Raw genomic sequence first — 18,733 nt, forward strand, 5'->3', positions numbered from 1 at the left:
CTAAAGGGAGACCCTGGACTGGAATAGAAGGGGATGCTGCAGGTTGGGACTGAGGTTTCTCTGGCAGAGCTGAGAGCCCTAGTAACTAAACCCTCAGTGTTAGGACACTGGTGTGGGTTGCTGAGGGACACTTCATGGAGAAGACATAGCTGCTGCTTTTGTAATTTCAGGTCCTATGAACTGACTCGGAAAGACAGGTTGTACAAGAATGTTAGTCGCATGCAGTACACCCACGGGTTCAAGACATTCCACATCTTACCTCAGACCTTCATCCTGCCTGCAGAGTACCAGGAGTTCTGCAGTAAGTGACTGGCTGGCAATGCCCAGGCCCTGAGCAGCAGCCAGGGAGTAAGTAGGTGTATGTGGGGGATTGAGCTTATTCAGTTTTGTGCTTGGGGCCCCTGAGAGAAACAACTCAGCTTGTGTTGTGAACAACAACAATTGGAGGGAAGGGAGGCTAGAATAACACTATCTGAAACAGGTTTTTTTGGCTTGTTTATATCCTCCCTGTCCTAGGAAAGTTGCTTACCCCATAGCCTCAGTGTGAGAGCTGAGCCCTTCAGCATTATCAGTTGCAGATGAAAGAAATCCTAGTGCTGGAGGGCTAATGGGTCGGAGCATCAGAGGGCTTATCCTTAAGAATTTCTGTAGGCCAACACCATAGCATCTCTGGCCAACATCTGGGAATGCTAGGGGGAGGCACCAGGAGAAATACCAGACCGAGAAGAGAAGCCAGTTTCCAGCTTAAGCAATAACAGACCTACTGAGGGCACTTGGGGCTTTCTGACACCATAGGGAAAAGCAGGAAAAAAGTGGAGGAATTGTCTACATTCATGCTAGAACTGTTAGAAGCCCTGTAAGAGTTCCTATTGTGGGGAACACCCTGGCAGCCGTTACAAAAAGTTGGGAGACATTTCAGATTCATGCTTCTCTCTCTTGACTAGGTTCTTATTCAAAGGACAGGGGTCCCTGGATAGTAAAACCTGTGGCCTCTTCCAGGGGGCGAGGCGTCTACCTGATCAACAATGTAAGTGTTTAGCAGAATGCTGACCTTCCCCAGATGCTGCTGCATTCCATTCCCTCCCACTGTCACCTTTAGCAAGTGCCATGGTAATCTCACCAGCAGGTGGCACTGCTGTCAGTTTCAGCACCATTATGTACCTGGTAGGTGATCAGCACCCCCAAGCAGCTGGCATGCCCCACAGCATCCTGTTTTTCCATGATTCATGTCCTGCAACATATACCTTTTAAGTCTCAGATGCAGCAATAACCAGAAGACTGTTCCTGATGCAATATGAATAGCTGTGCAGCTGCATCCTGGGCTTCCCTAATGGTGCAGGCTGCCTTGGGGAAGACTCCCAGAAAGCTGAGTGCGGATCCCAGGCTGTCTGACATGGAGAGCTGAATCCCATATTCATCATTGCCTTCACTGACCCTGAGTTGTCTTCTCCCATGGCTGTTTGATCGCCCCAATTAGTTGAATAACTTTCAGCAAAATGAAATCCCCCATTATGGGAGTGGCAGGGAGAGGCCTTTGTTCTGTGCTCTGGACACAGAGAGCTCTGGGATTCATGGTGCCAATGGTGCCAGGCCTCTCCTGAGGGCTGATGCTCTGAGCACAGTGTGCTGGCTGTAGTAGTTGCCTTGCCCTTTGCATGCTGTGCAGAGAATCAATTTCTCACTAGTGGCAATTGAGTCTCAACTGGAGCTGAGAGGGTTTGAGGGGATTCCAAGCCTTAGGGACTAACAGGCAAATGTTCCTGGCATACTACCAAGCTGGTTGCTGAGTCACTTTGTGTTCATTTACTCCCTCCTCTGTCCCTGCAGTGAAGGGGCCAGGTTGCCTCATCTGTCCTCTACCTGGATCCTTTCCCATGGAATAAGGGAGCAGCTAGCCAAGTGCATGAAGTAACTCTTTCCAGAGCTGCACTCCGCTTTGCTCTTTGTTTGAAGGAGAGGGAGTGCATGCTCAAGTGATGGGCAGGTAGCCATGAACTGAGGAAAGGGCCCTCCTGGGATCTCTTTGTATATCTGTTCCAGTAGTATGTCAGCTGGTTTGGCCCAAAGATTTCACTTTTCTTAGTGTGATCTCCACACAGTGTTTTCTAGAATCTATTCATGGAAAGTGGTTTTTTAAAAAAAATAAAAATCCTCAACTATTTCTCTGATCCAGAGTAAAACAGGCTGCCATTTCTGAGACATACCAAGAGAGCCTGAGCTCTCTGACTCTTTAGTTAACCTAGATTGCTCCTGCTCAGGCCAAGGGAAATGTGGATCTCCAGACACAAGTGAGTGAAAGACAGGGAGGTGGATTAGAGTTGGCTCCTTCACAAACTGGGACAAGAATCTGTTAACCAATCTGAACCATTTTTAGTGGCAAGGGGCAGAAAGGGATTTACAGACAGTGAAGAGTAAAAGTCTCCTGAAGAGGTTGCTGCTGCCTGCAAGTTGCACAGCTTCCCTCCCCAGTCAGTGACCTGTGCCTGTGATGCTGAAGAGCGTATCTGGTTGCCCAGGGCTTTGATGTGTATTTGTCATAAAGCTATAATGGAGCTTCCTATCCTGAGCTCCCATGTCAGTACAGCAGCGTCACTGCTGTCTGACACTGGGATAAGGGGAGCTTAGCTAGGCAGGGTGAGTAGCTGGGTAACAGCCCTGGATCTGGCCCCAGAGATTGAAGGTGTGAGGAGGTCATCTCCCCCACTCTTGACTCTGCTCCTTCCATATGCTGGAGACCCTCAAAATTAAAATCTTGGCTTAGGATTTAGTCCTTCTATTCTGGATCTGCCTCCACCAATCACCAGTCCTGGATGCCTGAGAAGAAAGTAAGCCCCCTAATCCTGTGCTTGGTCAATATACCTAACACCAGAGTATTAGGAAGTCAATGTGACTCTCATTTCTGAGACTTCCAGCCCCTAACTTGTGTATAATCACTGTGGAGCGGTTAAACAGCTATTGAGACCAATTCAGGAGGACACGTGTGTGTGTGTGGTTTTAAATTTATATATTATGTGTAAAGCACTTTGGGATCTCTGGGATGGCAGGTTCTTTGGAAATGTAATAACACCCTGATTAAGCTTCTGATCAGGGTCTAATTACCCTAAATACCCTCTTACTGGCCAGCCTTTTCCCTAGCAGCAGCTGTAATGGCACAGAATGACTTTAGAATGGAAAGGCTCTTGGTAAAGTCAGCCCTTGGATTCATGGTTTCCTCGCTTTTTGGACTGATGCTGTGTCTTGTTCTGTAGCCAAACCAGATTTCCCTGGAAGAGAATATCCTGGTGTCCCGCTACATCAACAACCCCCTGCTCATAGATGGTGAGTGTGTAGGAATTGACTTCTTCCTCTGAATTGCCTGACCAGATGGTCTCAGCAGCCTATGGGTAGCTATTTGGGCTGCCGTACCTGCTTTGATAGTTCTAAGGTGCTGGAGAGATTTACCTATGGGGGGGGGGGAAGATTCCTCAAACCCAGGGAGTTTCCCTGTTGGGGAAGTTCTGAACATCTCAAGTCAGCAGAAGCTGATAGACTCTGCTGTCTATTTTACACCTCCATTGCCCTCAGAAGGGTCTGCCGCTCCCCACTCAGCTGGGTGCAGAGTCTGGAGGCTCTTGGGAAGTATTTGTGGTCACTGATTCCTGCTAATCCTCTTCCAGACTTCAAATTTGATGTGCGCCTGTATGTACTGGTGACGTCCTATGATCCGCTCGTTGTCTACCTCTACGAGGAAGGACTAGCCAGGTAGGATTCACACCCCTTCCCTCAAAGCAGTTGAACCTGAAGCTCTAGGATCAAGAGAGCTTCTCTGTACCCTTGCCCTGCTCATCTTTCATTCAGAGGCCTGGCAGAGAAGGAGTGCCTCAAAGTTTTAGTTGTAGGTATTTAGTGGTGATGTGCCCAAAGGGGAAGTGACTGATTTTGATATGGTTATGGGAGGGGAAAAGCCTTGATAAACAAATCTTGGAGTGATTGTCCACACAGATTCCATTTTTGGTGCACCTGCACCCCATGCACTTGATCAGATTCTTTTTAGCTAGTGTCAGTTGGGCCATGCCTGGTCCCTAGATACCCTTCCCCCAACTACTCCCAGGCAAAGTGGACTCTATCATCTCTCAGTTCCTTCTTGCTATCCGTGGAGCCCCAGCACTGTCTACTTCTCTTGAGCAGTCTATGATTCACCTTTGATTTTAGGATTAGCTCATTAGTGAGTGAGAATTAGTTGTTTCCTTTTGCCAGTTGGCACAGGTACAAGTATATTTTAAAAAACAAGAAATGTGGATTTTTGTCATTTTACGCGTAATCCCCCGCTGCTCTTAATGTCTACCCCATATAGGGGCTTTTAGATCATGGCAAAGGCTAAAGTCACCAAGGTTTAAAACCTGTCCCTTGTGTGACTGTCGATCAGCGATGGATGCTGTCAGTGCCCGATGTGCCTTAGGGAAGGACACATTGTGGAATGTTGTTTCATGGTGGTTACTTCTCCAGGCGCACCCAGACAGTGAGTGAATGAGGGGAAGCTGAAGCTTTTCCTGCTGGAGAAGTCAGTGCAGGCTTCCTCAGACTCTGGAATATCTTTGGAGAAGCCTCAGTTTGTGGGTCTGTTCGTCTCCCTCAGTGCCCTGGTGAGCTACACTCCCAGGCCACTTCCTCTGAAAGGCCTAATTTGTCCACCAGTACATCAGCGTTGATGTCTGGTAGAAGCAGGAAGGAGCACTGTTCCAGAGATGATGCCAGACACAGGTTGGGCCTCCTGCTGGTGTCAGGGAAGGTGAGAAGTTATGACTTGTTTTGACTTCAGTTGATATAAGTTGGATAAGACACACTTGATGGTACCTCAGTGCTGATATTTAAGGCAGCTCAGGTGATACCATCTAAGGCTTAGGAATGTACTCCCTCTTGTACTAGCCACAGCACTGTGTACTTCTGTATCTGGCGCTTATACATTTATCGCCTTGTTTGGTGGGCCCAGTACTGGGCCCAATGTTAAGAGATTCAAGGAGGTAATTACCCCCTCCGCAACTTTAGAACCTCCATGTTTGGCTAGGAAAGAGACCTCTGTGCAAACCTACCTGGTTCATAGGCAGGGTACTTCTGACAGACTTCTTCTGTTAGAGGATGTATATTCCTTCTCCTCTTCCCTAAAATGTATTGTGAAATCATCCCCTCATATTTCATCTCCCCTCTGGATAGCTCAGAGGAAGTCCAGGAGAAAATCTAGATATTATTCAGTTAGAGGAGCTAAGAACACAGTCATAGGGAGCACCCATCCTGGTATCCTTGATGTGCCCTCCTCCACACTCTCCTACCTTCCCTGATCATACTGGATCCCCTGGGGATATTCAGCCCTATTTCTGAAAGCCAGCATTCCTCACTGTATCCAGAGCTAGGTCTCCGTCACTGAAGAGACAAATTCAGCTTCCATAGGTGAATTGAGTTCTATGGCTGCTGGGGAGGCAAGAGGAGGAGAATGGAAAAGAACAGCATTCTCCTGAACAGGAGCATCAAATCCCAGCTCCAATGTTGTCCTGCCCTGATGAGGCAGTGAACATACCTTCACTAGCCTAGGAGGATTAATTCTGTGTCTTCTAGGACCTGATAAAAAACAGATGGCTAATACCCTGCAGAGACTGTAGAAGAGAATCATAGAAATGTAAGACTGGAAGGGATCTCAGTAGGTCATAGTCAAGTCACCTGCTCTGAGGCAGGACTATGTAAACTCTTGGATATACTTGATCTAACTTGAGGAAAGTTGGCTGTACCAGTCAGCAATGGTCTACTGTAACATGCCAGATGGATGTGGCACACACCAATTTCTGTCTACTAACTTCAGGAAAGCAGACAGAAGATATCAGGCCTCTGAATATTTTTATTAGCATCCCATATCTGGCACTCTTGTGGTACAAGCTGTATCAGAGAGCAAAACAGTAAGTCCTCCAAAATACCCATGTGAGAGGACCCCACAAAAGATCAACTTTGTTGGTTGAAAGCCTACAAATGAAGGAAGCAAACTACCAAACACTACTCCCACAAGATTTTTTTTTTAATTTGGACAGCTATCCAATTTGATGGCTAAACTACCTGAGAAGCATCAGGAGGAACCACAATTTCTTATGGCTGATGGCCAGTTAACTGCTAAACATCTCTACAGGCTGCACTAAACCTATCTGATAAGAGGTGCAAATAATGGCAACATCAATATCCATGAAGAGGTGGTCATGGCTTCAGCCCTTGGGGATCCCAAGGGAGGTCCAAGCAATAATTGAGGCCCTCCCATTTGAAGGAAGCATCTATTTAGCAGTGGCACTGATGAGGCACTACATACTTTTGAAGAATTCCAGGCAACTCTGATCTTCAGGGCTCTGTCCCATCCCCTAAAACAGTGGTTCTCAACGTTTCCAGACTACTGCATGAAATTTTAGTTTGTACTGACTTTGCTAGTGCTTTCTATGTAGCTGGTTAAACTAGGCAGATATCTAGAGGAGTTGTACTCCCTGGAAAACCTCTGCATACACCCAGGTTGAGAACCACTGCCTTAAAAGAAAGCAATGCAAGCAACAGCCATACCTCAGGAAGTGTTTCTCAATGCAGTATTACCAATCTCCATGATTGTCTGAGCCTCAAAGAAAGATGTAGAGCAGGGGTCATCAACCTTTCAGAAGTGGTGTGCCAAGTCTTCATTTATTCACTCTTAAGGTTTTGCTTGCCAATAATACATTTTAACGTTTTTTAGAAGGTCTTTCTCTAAAGTCTATATTATGTAACTAAACTATTGTATGTAAAGTAAACAAGGTTTTAAAAATGTTTAAGAAGCTTCATTTAAAATTAAATTAAAATGCTTATCTTATCAGTTTAGTATAGTGGTTCTTAACCTGGGATGCACGTACCTCCTAGGGGGCATGAGATGCCTTTTCTCGGGGTGCGAGACGTGAGATATTTTTAGAAGGTAAATCATCGAAAACCCACATCAAGCACAGGCACATAAATGTATCACGTTAATATATAGGTTTGACGAAACAAAGTTGTACTTAACGATTACTGTAATATACAAACAAAGTTTAAGCTAATTGTAGTGTAATACAATTACATTATATTCTCTCACCCCTTATCAAAGGGGTGAGAGAATATATTTTAAGAACTCCAGACTGTCAGCGGGCTGAGCAGGGCCAAGTGTAGTGTATTAAATTGCTCCCCAGGGGAATGTACTACTTACAGCTGCCAGTCCTGATGCTCTGAGCGGCATGGTAAGGGGATGGGGAACAGGGGTGGTTGGATAGACATGGGAGTGTCAGGGGTGTGGATAGGGGACAGGGAGCAGGGGGGCTTGGATGGGGTGGAGGGGTCCTGGGAGGGGGCAGTCAGACAAGGAGCAGTGGGGGTTGGATGGGTGGAGGGTTCTGAGGGGTGCAGTCAGGGGGCAGGGCGTGCCAGGACAGGGTGGGCAGGGGACAAGGAGTAGAGGGGTGTGTTGGATGGGTCAGGTGTTATGAGGGGGGCAGTCAGGGGGTAGGAAGTGGGTGGCTGTTTGGGGAGGCACAGCCTTCCTTGCCCTGGTGTATTGTATTAAATTTCTCCCCATAGGAATGTGCTACTTATGGCATACTACTTACAGCTGCCAGTCCTGGTGCTCCCATAGGAATGCACTACTTGCAGGAGAAGTTTAATACGCTACACTGGTGGACAGAACCTCAGCTCGGCAGCAGGCTGAGCAGCTCAGCCCACCGCTGGTCTGGAGTTCCATCCGCCAGCTCCTGCCAACCAGGGTCCCAGCTGCCAGGCCCGCTCAGCCCAGTACTGGCCTGGGGTTCTATTCACCCAGGCTGGCAGCGGGCTGAGCGGGGGATGGCAGCCAGGACCCTGGCTGGCAGCAGCGTGCCAGTAAAAATCAGCTCATGTGCTGCAGGTTGCTGACCCCTGATGTAGAGATTTCATTATTGGTAACCCATTGGCTCCTACTCAGCTGCCCTGAAGTCTGGGGCTTTGAATGGGCAGCAGGTCTAACACTATCATTAGGAGCCTGGTTGGACCACAAGATCTATTTTACACCCCCTGCCACCCCACTCCCCTTTACCACCCTTGGTAACCACATATTTTCAAGAAGCTTGGGCTGGAATTACCTTGGACCACTGACTCCTTCAGATCATAAGGAAGAGATGTCCCATGCATCTTCAGTCTCTTCCAACCCTCTTCTCCCCTTCTGGTGTCTTTCCAGGGACACCTCTTGCAAGAGATTGTTGAGGCAGGAAATAAATTTTCTCGTACAACTGGGAGCAGGAGCCAGGGGAGGAACTGCCCTTGGAGTTCAGGAGCAAGTGATTTTATTCCCGCTTCTGAATCCTAAAGAAGAAAAGAGGCTGTAGAACCTGCTTCTTCATCTGCCTCCCTCTTCCCCCCCGCCCCCCCCGGATCTTTGTCTCGACCCCTTTGCATACTATTTCAGATGCAAAATGGTAGACCAACTTCTAATGAAAGGCATGCTGTAGGTCGAAAGATACAAGCTATTCCATAAAATCTAAATGGCTATTTTCATATCTCCATATATCTGGTTCACAAAAATCCCTGCGATTCCTGATAGGAACATCCCATTACCAATACAGAGTTCTGACCTTTTGGCCACTCTACAGCTCTAACGGTTTTCACTACATGGCTGTCATTAGTGGCAGCTCATCTAAGGAGACAAGAATCCAGGTACGCCTTTACCTGGACAATTGGCTAATTCAAGGAAGATCACCACAACAGATGATTTAGCACAGACAATCCTGAAATTCTGTATCTTTTCAGGTTTCAAAAGGAACAGAGTGAAATCCTCACATTCAAACTGCTCAGGTGAAGTCTATGGTCTGTTAGACTCCAAATTAGTGAGGGCTTATCTTCCATAGGAAAGATTTCATACAATGAGACCACCCAGTCAGTTTTAGCCCACCCAACACCACAAACAAGGATGTCTGAGGCTTCTAGGGCACATAGCCATTTACACTTCTAATCACACAGTATGCCAGACTACAGTATTGATCTAGGCAGGAAGTTGCTGAGATCAGTAGCTCTCCAGCTAGGATGACCAGATGTCCTGATTTTATAGGGACCGCCCCAATTTTTGGGCCTTTTTCTTATATAGGCTCCTATTTTACCCCCTCCTCCCCCCGTCCCAGTTTTTCACACTTGCTGTCTCGTCACCCTATCTCCAGCAGACACCGCATGGACATGATGGTCATGGTCCCACAAGAATTGTCATATGATGAACAAAACCACTTTAGATATGCCGTGGAGTTCCATTATCTGTCTCTTCCTACAAAGATGCTGGTAACATGCCTTCACTCAGGAAGGGTTCTGCTTGAGCCACTGAAAAGTCAAGGACTACGGTCTGCTCAGATAGCAAGTCTGCACACACACACGTTTTAGAGGTCAGGGCAATCTCCCTGGCATGCAGCTTTTTCTATCCCTTCTTAATGTCCATCAGCTGGAATTGCTGATTCAACACCACAGCAATGCCCTATATCAGTGACTCTTAACCTTTTGAGACTACTCTACCCCTTTCAGAAATCTGATTTCTTGCATACCTCCACATTTCACCTCACAATATATATAGCTGTATATTTTTCTATATGAGCTTCTCAGCACCAGCTTTCTCCCTGACCGCACTAGCCTTTACTTCAGGGCTAGCAACTAGTCCAGAATTGCTATCTGGACTTTCCATCAGCTCCATAAGAGTCAATCTGACAGCAGTATCTGCAAATTGCTCTCCTATCTGTGGCCACACTGTTTCCCCCCTCTCCAGTGACTGTTACTGAAGGTTCTCATGCATGTTTTTTCCCACTGTTTGAGAGCCCTGTCCTCCATGGGACCTTAATGTGGCACTGGCAGGGTTAATGTGTCCCCTCTGAGTCTTTAGCAACCTGCTCCCTTTTAACAGCTGGCTGCTAGGAAAATGGTTTTCATTGACATTACCTCAGCTAGGAGGGATGGGGAAATTGAGGCTTGTATGTCAGCTCCCCTGTATGAAGTATATCACAAGGACAGGGTTCTCCTTAGACCTTACTCTGTTTCTACCCAATGTTGTCTGAGTTCTGTGTAAATCAGTCCATTCACCTCTTTATTCTTCCTTAAGCCTTGCTCTAACCTGGGATAAAGCAAAGCTTCACACACTAGATGTAGTGAAGGTATTGTCTTTCTATTTGGATAGAACAAAGTCATTTGGCAACACATACACACTAGTTGCATTTGCTGACAAAATCAAAGCGTGACCTTCCAAGTGGGTCTTGCAGTGTAAGGACTTGCTGTGAGTTAGGCCATATCAGAGCTCTTTCCACTAGGGCTCAGACACCTTAAATTGCTTGTTTGAGTAATATTCCCATACTTGATCTAGTATGGGTCTCCAGACTTCCAATTTTGGTAGGATTGTCCTGCAGTCACTATTCAAGCAGGACTCCTACCTGCCTCTAAGCAAATAGACAGCTGCTTGTTAGTCACTATGAGTGGAATCCATTGGCAATTGCTCAAAGAATGGCTACTTATCCCACAGCAACTGTGGCTCTTTGAGATGTGTTGTCCACACAGATTTCACAACTCGCCCTCATCTGCTAATGGGGAGTTCTATCATGTGGGCTTTTGTATTGGTGAAGCAGTTGGGTCCATTCAGCCATTTGTGCCCTCAGATGGGGAGGTTGCAAGGGCACAGGCATGACCACCAGATGGACACCACTGGCCAAAAAAAATCTGACTCAAGCACATGTGGTGCATGGGCACCAAGAGTGGAATCTGTGCCGAAAGCACATCTTGAACTAGTTACTGTAGGGTAAGCAACTGTACTTTCTCTGCTCCCACATCCACACCTTGTATTCTTTTTGAGAAGGGGCTAATGTAAGTGGAGGCCAGTCTGTCTGCTGTGGGGCATTGTGGAGGGTCTGCATGCTACTGTCAAAGACCAGGTCTCTTGTAGACATATAGTTCCTCCAGCTACAGGATACCTGATGCATGATTATAGAATTGGTGCCAAAGGTAAAATCAGAAGCACATCCCTGGGTGTGTCACCCTAGGTCAGGGAACTAGCCTGACCCCTGGTAGAGTGACCCATAGCTCTGCTGCTGCCCCACAGTTGATAGTTCACAGTGTGGCTTATATGGAGTACTTTTAAATGACAAGAATAAGCCTACTTCTATCAGCTTCCCTAATGACTCGTCAACCTCCTCCTCCCTCCATAAATCTCCGGGGCTGGCGAGTAGGTGCAGCAAGTGATGGCAATCCCCCAGGGTATATCTAGCAATTGGATGGAACAGAAACAGTGTCAGTCATATAATGGAGGTTAAGGGTGGGGGAATGTGAGAGATTAGATATTTCCTCCTATGTGTGGCCTCCAGGTGGCACTAGCAACCTTGGTTGTTTTCAGGGTCTTGTGGTGATTTTCCTCTTGCCCTGGATTTGTGTGCCTGGACACAGAGGATCCTGGAGCTCCAGGTTCTTGTTTGTCTTTCTGGTGTAGTATAAATGCCTAGAGAGACCCCTTTAAGGGCTTACAGACTATTGGTGCTTTGGCTAAGGCTGGGACAACCTCAGACTGTGAAGGAGAAGGATTCAACACTTGTGGCTGTGACTGGAGGCTGCTTTTCCTCCCCCATTGTAGAAGCTGCAGTGTTTAAGAGTGGAAACGATGTGGTGGGGCTCCTGGGAGGTCTGGGGAGTGATATGTGGTAAAAGCATACTGTGGCACAGTGGACGTGGCATAGATGTAGTGGGGGTGAGGGCTTTGTGCATGTAGAGGCCAGGTTTAGGGACCTCCCTTGCTGACCAGAGCAATGACATTGTACCTGTATTCTGCAGTTTTTCCCAAAACCTGGCTAGTTTCCAAAATGTGACTTCTGTATTTGTTCCCTTGCCAGCTTCTGCTATATCCCACTGAAAGCCAGTGTACAGCTCTGTCATCCCTCAGGGAGCCCCAGTGGCTGGTGCCTCTTGGCAGAGAAGAGTTACTGATAATAGAACATGTGGAGGCTCCATAGGACAGACTTTTCTTGACTTGAGGAGGGACTAAATAGCATGCATCAGCTGATGCCTGTTTGCCTGAGTAGAAACCTCCCTGTGTCTGGCTTCCAGAGTACACCCTGACTTGACATGAGGTGATCCAGGTTTGGAAGTGAGGTTCTGGAACAGAGGAAATAGGTTTAGGCTCTGATGCTGCATTGCTGTGTGTTCCCATCTATGTGGAATGGCAGGAGGTGGGGCATAGGAAAGCTCCCTCGGGCAGCAGTGGGGAAGCAGAGATCCAATGATGAAACCTTCTGGGTTATTCAGGCGTTTGAACCTTCTCAGAAGTTCTGAATGCAGCTGTTCCATTTCTATTGCTGAAGTCCTGTTTTCTTGCTTTGAGAAGTGTGTTGGGCAGAATTCAGGGTGCCCTGACCTGAGGTGCCAGACACAAGAGCAGGCTCTTTTGTGGTTTGCTCTTTCCTCAGAGGAAGTTTTTTGTGGGGTGTAACCTTAGGCCATTGAAGCTGAGAGTCCAGCTTTCAGAGCAGCACCAGAACTAACAGCATCAAACAGCTCTGTCAGTGCATCTTATCTTGCCTTGTAGTGCCCCCTGCTATTCTGGTCTTGCCCAGCTCCCAACTCTGTCAATGTTCCTAATCCATAGTAGTCCACTATTTCAGTCCTGTGTCCCTTCTATGAAGGAAAGCTGGCCAATCATTTTGAATGGGTGGTGGTCTTTCAGTTCTCTGTTGGTGCCTGAAACAAGAACAGGGCTTCTCTAGTGTGAGACAGACAGGGGTATGCCATGCTGTTCCTTAAGGTCTTGTCCAGATTTGATTTAAAGGTGTATCATTAGAACATGTTAGCTGATACATTTTTAAAAACCTAATGTAGTCAAAACACGTTGCTTTTAATATGTGCTAAACTGATCAGGATTAAGATTTAAGACTAAAGGGATTATTATGATCTAGTCTAATCTCCTATATGACACTGACATAGAATTTCACCCAGTGATTTCTGCATCAAGCCCATGACTTCTGAATGAGCTAGAACATATCTTCTAGAAAGACTTCCAATCTTGGATAGTTAGAGCTTTGGGGAGCCTAGGTCTGCTGTAGACTTTTGAATTATGTTAGCTAACATGTTCAAATACACACCTTTAAATCTTAGTCTAGACCAGACCAAAAAGATAACCCACGGGGGAGGGTATTCAAAGAGGCATCAAACTGATTTTGAATGCCTCATTGTAGCCCAGGGGACTGCATAGCCATGTACTAGCAGGTAGATGTCTCTTCTGACCGGCTGTGAAATTGTCTGGTTGTCTTAATTTTGTTTTTGTTTTCTGTTTCTGATTGAAGGGGAATCAGAAAGCCTTGTGCTTGGAATGCGGGCGGGGGGCGGGGTCACAGTTAGGGTTTGAATGGTTTCCACTGCCCATAGCTTGCAAAATGGGGGTTTCATTCTGTCCTTCCCAGTTTTTCCCTCTGTCTAGCTTATTATGAAATGGAAATTAACCTGAATCTTTTTCAGGGACTTCCTGTTTGTGTTTGTGCCCCCATCCTGCATGGTGGCTTTGGGAAATGTGTGCCTTGCTGCTGTGACCATCAGGGGGTGTTGATGCACAATGATCGTTTTTGGTGTTCTAGAAAAATGTCTGGTTTTTCTTTTCAGTTTTGTTTTAAACTTGGTCTTTACTACCTGAATTTTCTGCCTTTTTTTTTTTTTTTTTTTTGTCAGCTCTATTTCTGATCCTGAACCACTGGAAGGGTTCCAGCCCAGCAGGAACTTTGTAGCCTGACTTTCACTGAAATTGAGAATTTTTTTGTAAAGCAACAAATTGAGCTGAAAACCAAATGTGCTTGTGAAGGGCTCAAGGAGCAGTAGCTGAGGGGGAGGTGAATGTGTACTTTAGAATGACACGAGAGTTCCAGTAATGTCTGAGCTGGCAGCTGAACCTCATAATGTCTGACAGTGGGCTGCCTTCCTGCCATCTGAGCTCACTGAACTCCAGAGTTTGCAGTGCCCCCTCCTTCAGTAGCCCTGCTTGCTAATTAGCACTGGCTCCGCTGGGATATTTACCTTTTCTCTGCTGGATTCCTGTGGTTTCCAAAGAATTCAGGTGCTCCCTGCGAGCCAAGGAATTCACATTACCTCACAGGATGTGCTGTGGCCAGAGCCTGCTGCAGCAGCCCAGTCCCCCACGCCCCTAGTAACCCCTGCCTAGCAGGCCCTGGCTGTTTGGGGAGCATAATGAATTCCTGCAGTGGATGGCTGGGGATCATTCTCATGATCCTTTCCCAGGCACCTCCATCCAGCATAGCGGCCATGGACAAGCGGATCCACTTGGGGGGTTAAGCTAGGGTTATCACCACTGGCTCATCACTTCTCTTACATTAGACTGGGGTTTTGAGCTTAAAGAGAGGAAGGATGGTCTTGTGGTAAAAGCACAGTATTCTGAGTCGGGTGGCTTGGATTCTACTGCCTGGTTAGCCATTTGCTGAGTCTCCTGGGCAGCTCACTTCCCTGATTGTGCCTGAGTGTCCTCATGTAAAAAGAGATGAGGCCTAGTTCCATGCTATCTCTGTGGTGTTTGGGTAGGGAAGTCAAATAATGTTCTTGAAGCAGGGCCAGATGATGCCCTTGGCTACATCCATACAGCTCCCATAGGAATTAGAGAGGCACTGTGATGATAGGGTTTATGGGCTGGGACTCCACAGTTAGAGCTGCATACTCCCACAGATAACAGTAGCAGCTCTGCTGAAGCTTAGGAGAAGTCTTGTCAAAGAATAATAAAGTGGAAAATGGCTCTTACACAGTAACTGTTTATGCTATAGTGATTGTTACTTTAGCATTTCACCATTAGGCAGTAAGAAGGCTGAGGGGTCCCACTAAGTCTAACTGTGTGACCTCCGTTTCTTCTCTTGTCTCCTTCCGCCTTTGGCACTTGAAGAGCCTTAAAGGAAAGGAGCTATCAGACCATCTTGTTCTACCCATTGGACTCTGCTCTGTTTTCTCTACTGTGGTGTTTTTCTTCTTGCATCTTTCTCCCTTCCTCCTATCCCCACCTTTTTGGGCATCAGCAGATGCCTTTTGCAGCCCCTTCCATGCATAAGGCAACTGGCTAAGATTGCATTACGCTATTCCCTTTCCAACAGGTTCCATGTGTTGAATTCTCAGAAAAGGAGCTGGACTAGTCTTAGGTTAGCTTCTCTTCACTGCAGATGTTCATTATACCCACAAAATACTCTTAATGGTAGGATGCAAGTTTGAAACCCGTTAGCTTGTTCCTGCATCTTTTCACAAGAGACCCTATTTCCTGCACCTGTTGGTCTCGCAAAAACTGGGGCAGAACTTTGAATTCCTTGCATTTTGGCTTTTCCTATTACTCTATTGCGCTAAGAGCATTTGAATAGATTCATCTGGCTTTTGGCAAAGGAACTCTGCCATATAGTGTCATCTGCACCAATGTGCTAATGGGGTTAACAGCTCAACTACTACTGCTGCACCTACCTGGTATACTGCTCCACTGCTTGTTTTGCTGTGGAGATAATTGATATCACAGGCAGGGAACTGGTGTGTGATTGAGGGGCAGGGGCAGGAACAGAGGCAAGACCCTGGACCAGTGTTGTGCTCCCATTCTGTATGGGATAGAGCTCCCTAGCTGCACTTTGGGGCTGCAGTCTTTGTACTGCGTAAGGGTGAAAATATTTGTAACCTCTTTCCACCAGTTCTTAGCCCATGGAGCAGCTTTCTCGGGACATCATGTTGATGTCTCTCTGTCCTGGTTTAGCAGCAGCTCATGGCAACTGGCTGAGACAAGGGTTCCCAGGTGTCCGGTTTTCGACCGAGCGTCGGCTCTGCAGCTCCCATTGGCCAGGAACCATGGCCAATGGGAGCTGCGGGGCTGGTGCCTGTTGGGGCAGGCAACGCACAGGGCCCTCTGGCTCCTGCACATAGGAGTTGAACTTCCAGGCGCAATGTGAAGCCAGGGCAGGCAGGGAGTCTGCCTTAGCCTTGCTGTGCTGCCAACTGGGAGCTGCCTGAGGTAAGTGCTGCTCGGCTGGGCCTGCACTCTGCACGCCAACCCTCTGCCCCAGCCCTGAACCCACACCCCTTATCCCCTTCTGCACCCCTGCCCCAGCCTGTTGAAAGTGAGTGAGGGTGGGGGAGAGTGAGCAATGGAGGGACAGGGGAGTGGAATGAGCCGGGGAAGGGATGGGGCAAGGATGTTCAGTTTTGTGCGATTAGGAAGTTGGCATTTGTATTAAACAGTAAGTCTTGAAAGAGTAAAGACTAGGGAAGGTGCAAGTGGCTTTCCGTTTAGTCTTAGTGCCCTAAGCAGGGAGCCCTTGACAGTCCAGTGGAGCCAAGAGCAGCTGTGAAGGGTAAAGAGGGAGATTCCAGAATTAGAGGTAGGGATACTTAAATCCAGAAAGTTGGTTTAGATCAGTGGTTCTCAACCAGGGGTCCAGGGCCACTGGGGGGCTGTGAGCAGGTTTCAGGGGGTCCCCCAAGCAGGGCCAGCATTAGACTTGCTGGGGTGCAGGGCAGAAAGCCAAAGCCCGACCACATGGTGCTGAAGCCTGGGGCTCCGAGCCCTGCCACCCTGACTCGGGGCTGAAACTGAATCCTGAGCAACTCCCTGTGGTGTGGAGCCCCGCAACTGCCCTGCTTGCTACCCCCAAATGCTGGTCCTGGCTTTTATATGCAGAAAAACAGTTGTTGTGGCACAGCTGGGTGTGGAGTTTTTATAGCATAGTGGGAGGAGGGAGGGCTCAGAAAGAGAGGTTGAGAACCCCTGGTTTAGATGGCTTTTGTGTACAGTTAGGGGAAAAACCATTGCTCAGTTGTGTCTTGTGCTTTTCTATAGCACCCATGCAGGTAAAGAGGAATTAACTATACTGCTTCCCCCCACATCTGCTAACAGGCCCTTTGTCCTTTCGTCCTTCTCTCCCAGGCTCTCCTTTGGGTCCTGATTAATTACCCTGTAGTTGCCAAGTTTACATATGACAGTAAACTTCACCTTATGGTTAATATACCCTTCCCAAAGCAGTGTGAGTAGAAGACCTGGAGCTGTACAAAACCTTGGAAGGATGGGGTTTTGGACTGATATCTGCAGGATTGGGGTTAGGGCTGCACAGCGACAAGCCCTGGAAATGGGAGTAAGTTATTGGGGAACAATATGACTGTTTCTCTGTGTTTGATACAAGCAGTGGGTAGCACTAAGTATGGGAAGGGGATTTTACAGCCATGCTACTTCTGGCTGTGATTCTGTCAGATTTCACAAGTACAGTTGACCCCAGATTCCTGTTGGATGGGTGACCTCTCTTGAAAACTCAGGGTTCTTCGTGAAATAGTGTTGATTTTTTTGGGATGCTTTACCACTCAAGTCAGTACTAAACCCAATGCGTCAGTGTGGCATGAAGGAGTGCTGTGCTATTGGAGTTAGTGTCTCTTTGCTTTGTCACCTTTCTTGCTTCTAGATACTGTTGATGAATTCCCTAGAAGTTTCTGTTATGAATTTTGGGGGAAAATAAATATAGTCATGTCATAAGGTCATAACACTCTTTCCATTCCACTAGTGTCTTAGGCTGTTAAGCAGCAGTTACTAAAGTTAGACATTTTTAAATAAGCATGTCCAGATAACTTGCATCCAAGAGTTTTATAAGAGTTGGTTGAGGAGCTCACTGGAGCATTAATGCTGATTTTCAATAAAACTTGGAGAAGTTCCAGAAGACAGACAAAGTTAATGTTACGCCAATATTTCAAAAGGGTTAACAGAATGATGGGCTAATTATAGGCCTGTCAGTCTGACATTGATCCTGGGCAAGATAATGGAGAGGCAGATATGGGGCTCCTTTAATAAAGAAATAAAGGAGGGTAATATAATACCCATCAATATGGGTTTATGGAAAATAGATCCTGTCAAACTAGCTTGAGATGTTTTTATGAGATTCCAAGTTGGATAAAAGTGAACAGTGTTGATCTAATACACTTTTAAACTTCTGCATGGCATTTGGCTTGGTACTGCAAGACCTTTTGATTAGAACACGAGAGAGAGAGAATCTACATGGCACACATTAAATGGATTAAAAGCTAGCTGGTAGGTCTTGATGGAGTTATCAAATGGATGTGTTTTTAATGGAGTCCTGCAGGGATTGGTTCTTGGCCCGACAGTATTTAACATTTTTTTTAGCAATGACTCAGAAGAAAACATAAAATCATCACTGATAAAGTTTTCAGATGACCTCAAAATTGGGAGAGTGGTAAATAATGTAGAGAACAGGCCATTTAATATGGAGCAATCTGGATCACTTGATAAACTGGGTGTGAGCAAACAATATACATTTTTATATAGCTAAATAGAAATGTGTATATATCTAGGAACAAAGAATGTAGACCATACTTAGAAGATGGGAGAGACCCTATCCTGGGATGCAGTGACTCTCTGAAAAAGATCTGAGTGTTGTGGAGGTGAACCAGCTAAATGTGAGCTCCCGGTGCAATGCTTTGGCCAAAAGGGCCTGTGCTATCCTACATGCACAAATAGGGAATCTCAAGTCAGAGTGGAGGTAATTTTATCTCTGTATTTGGCACTGGTGCTACCACTCCTGGAGTACTGTGTCCAGTTCTGGCATCCACAATTCAAGAACAATGTTAATAAGTCAAAGAATTCAGAGATGAGCCGCAAGAATTATCTAAAGGATTGGAAAACAAGCCTTGGAGTCAATGACTCAAGGAGCTCCTTCTGTTTAGCTTAACAAAGAGAAGATTA

At 46.7% G+C, this 18,733-nt stretch overlaps 1 protein-coding gene across 12 annotated transcripts in view; it reads left to right on the forward strand.

The window, feature by feature from the left end:
* TTLL5 (tubulin tyrosine ligase like 5) overlaps positions 1-18,733 on the forward strand; it is a 210,249-nt gene that overhangs the window by 12,184 nt on the left and 179,332 nt on the right. For all 12 annotated transcript variants that reach the window (XR_012159502.1, XR_012159503.1, XM_073349243.1 and 9 more), the window contains exons 6-9: positions 171-301; positions 945-1,027; positions 3,249-3,318; positions 3,657-3,741. Coding sequence is in view for 10 of the 12 variants with exons in the window: in XM_073349243.1 (XP_073205344.1) it covers positions 171-301; positions 945-1,027; positions 3,249-3,318; positions 3,657-3,741 (369 nt within the window). In the remaining 2 variants the exon portion in view is untranslated. The remainder of the gene's footprint in view (positions 1-170; positions 302-944; positions 1,028-3,248; positions 3,319-3,656; positions 3,742-18,733) is intronic.

The sequence above is a fragment of the Lepidochelys kempii genome, chromosome 6 (genome assembly GCF_965140265.1).
Source record: "Lepidochelys kempii isolate rLepKem1 chromosome 6, rLepKem1.hap2, whole genome shotgun sequence".
Lineage (NCBI taxonomy): Eukaryota > Metazoa > Chordata > Testudines > Cheloniidae > Lepidochelys > Lepidochelys kempii.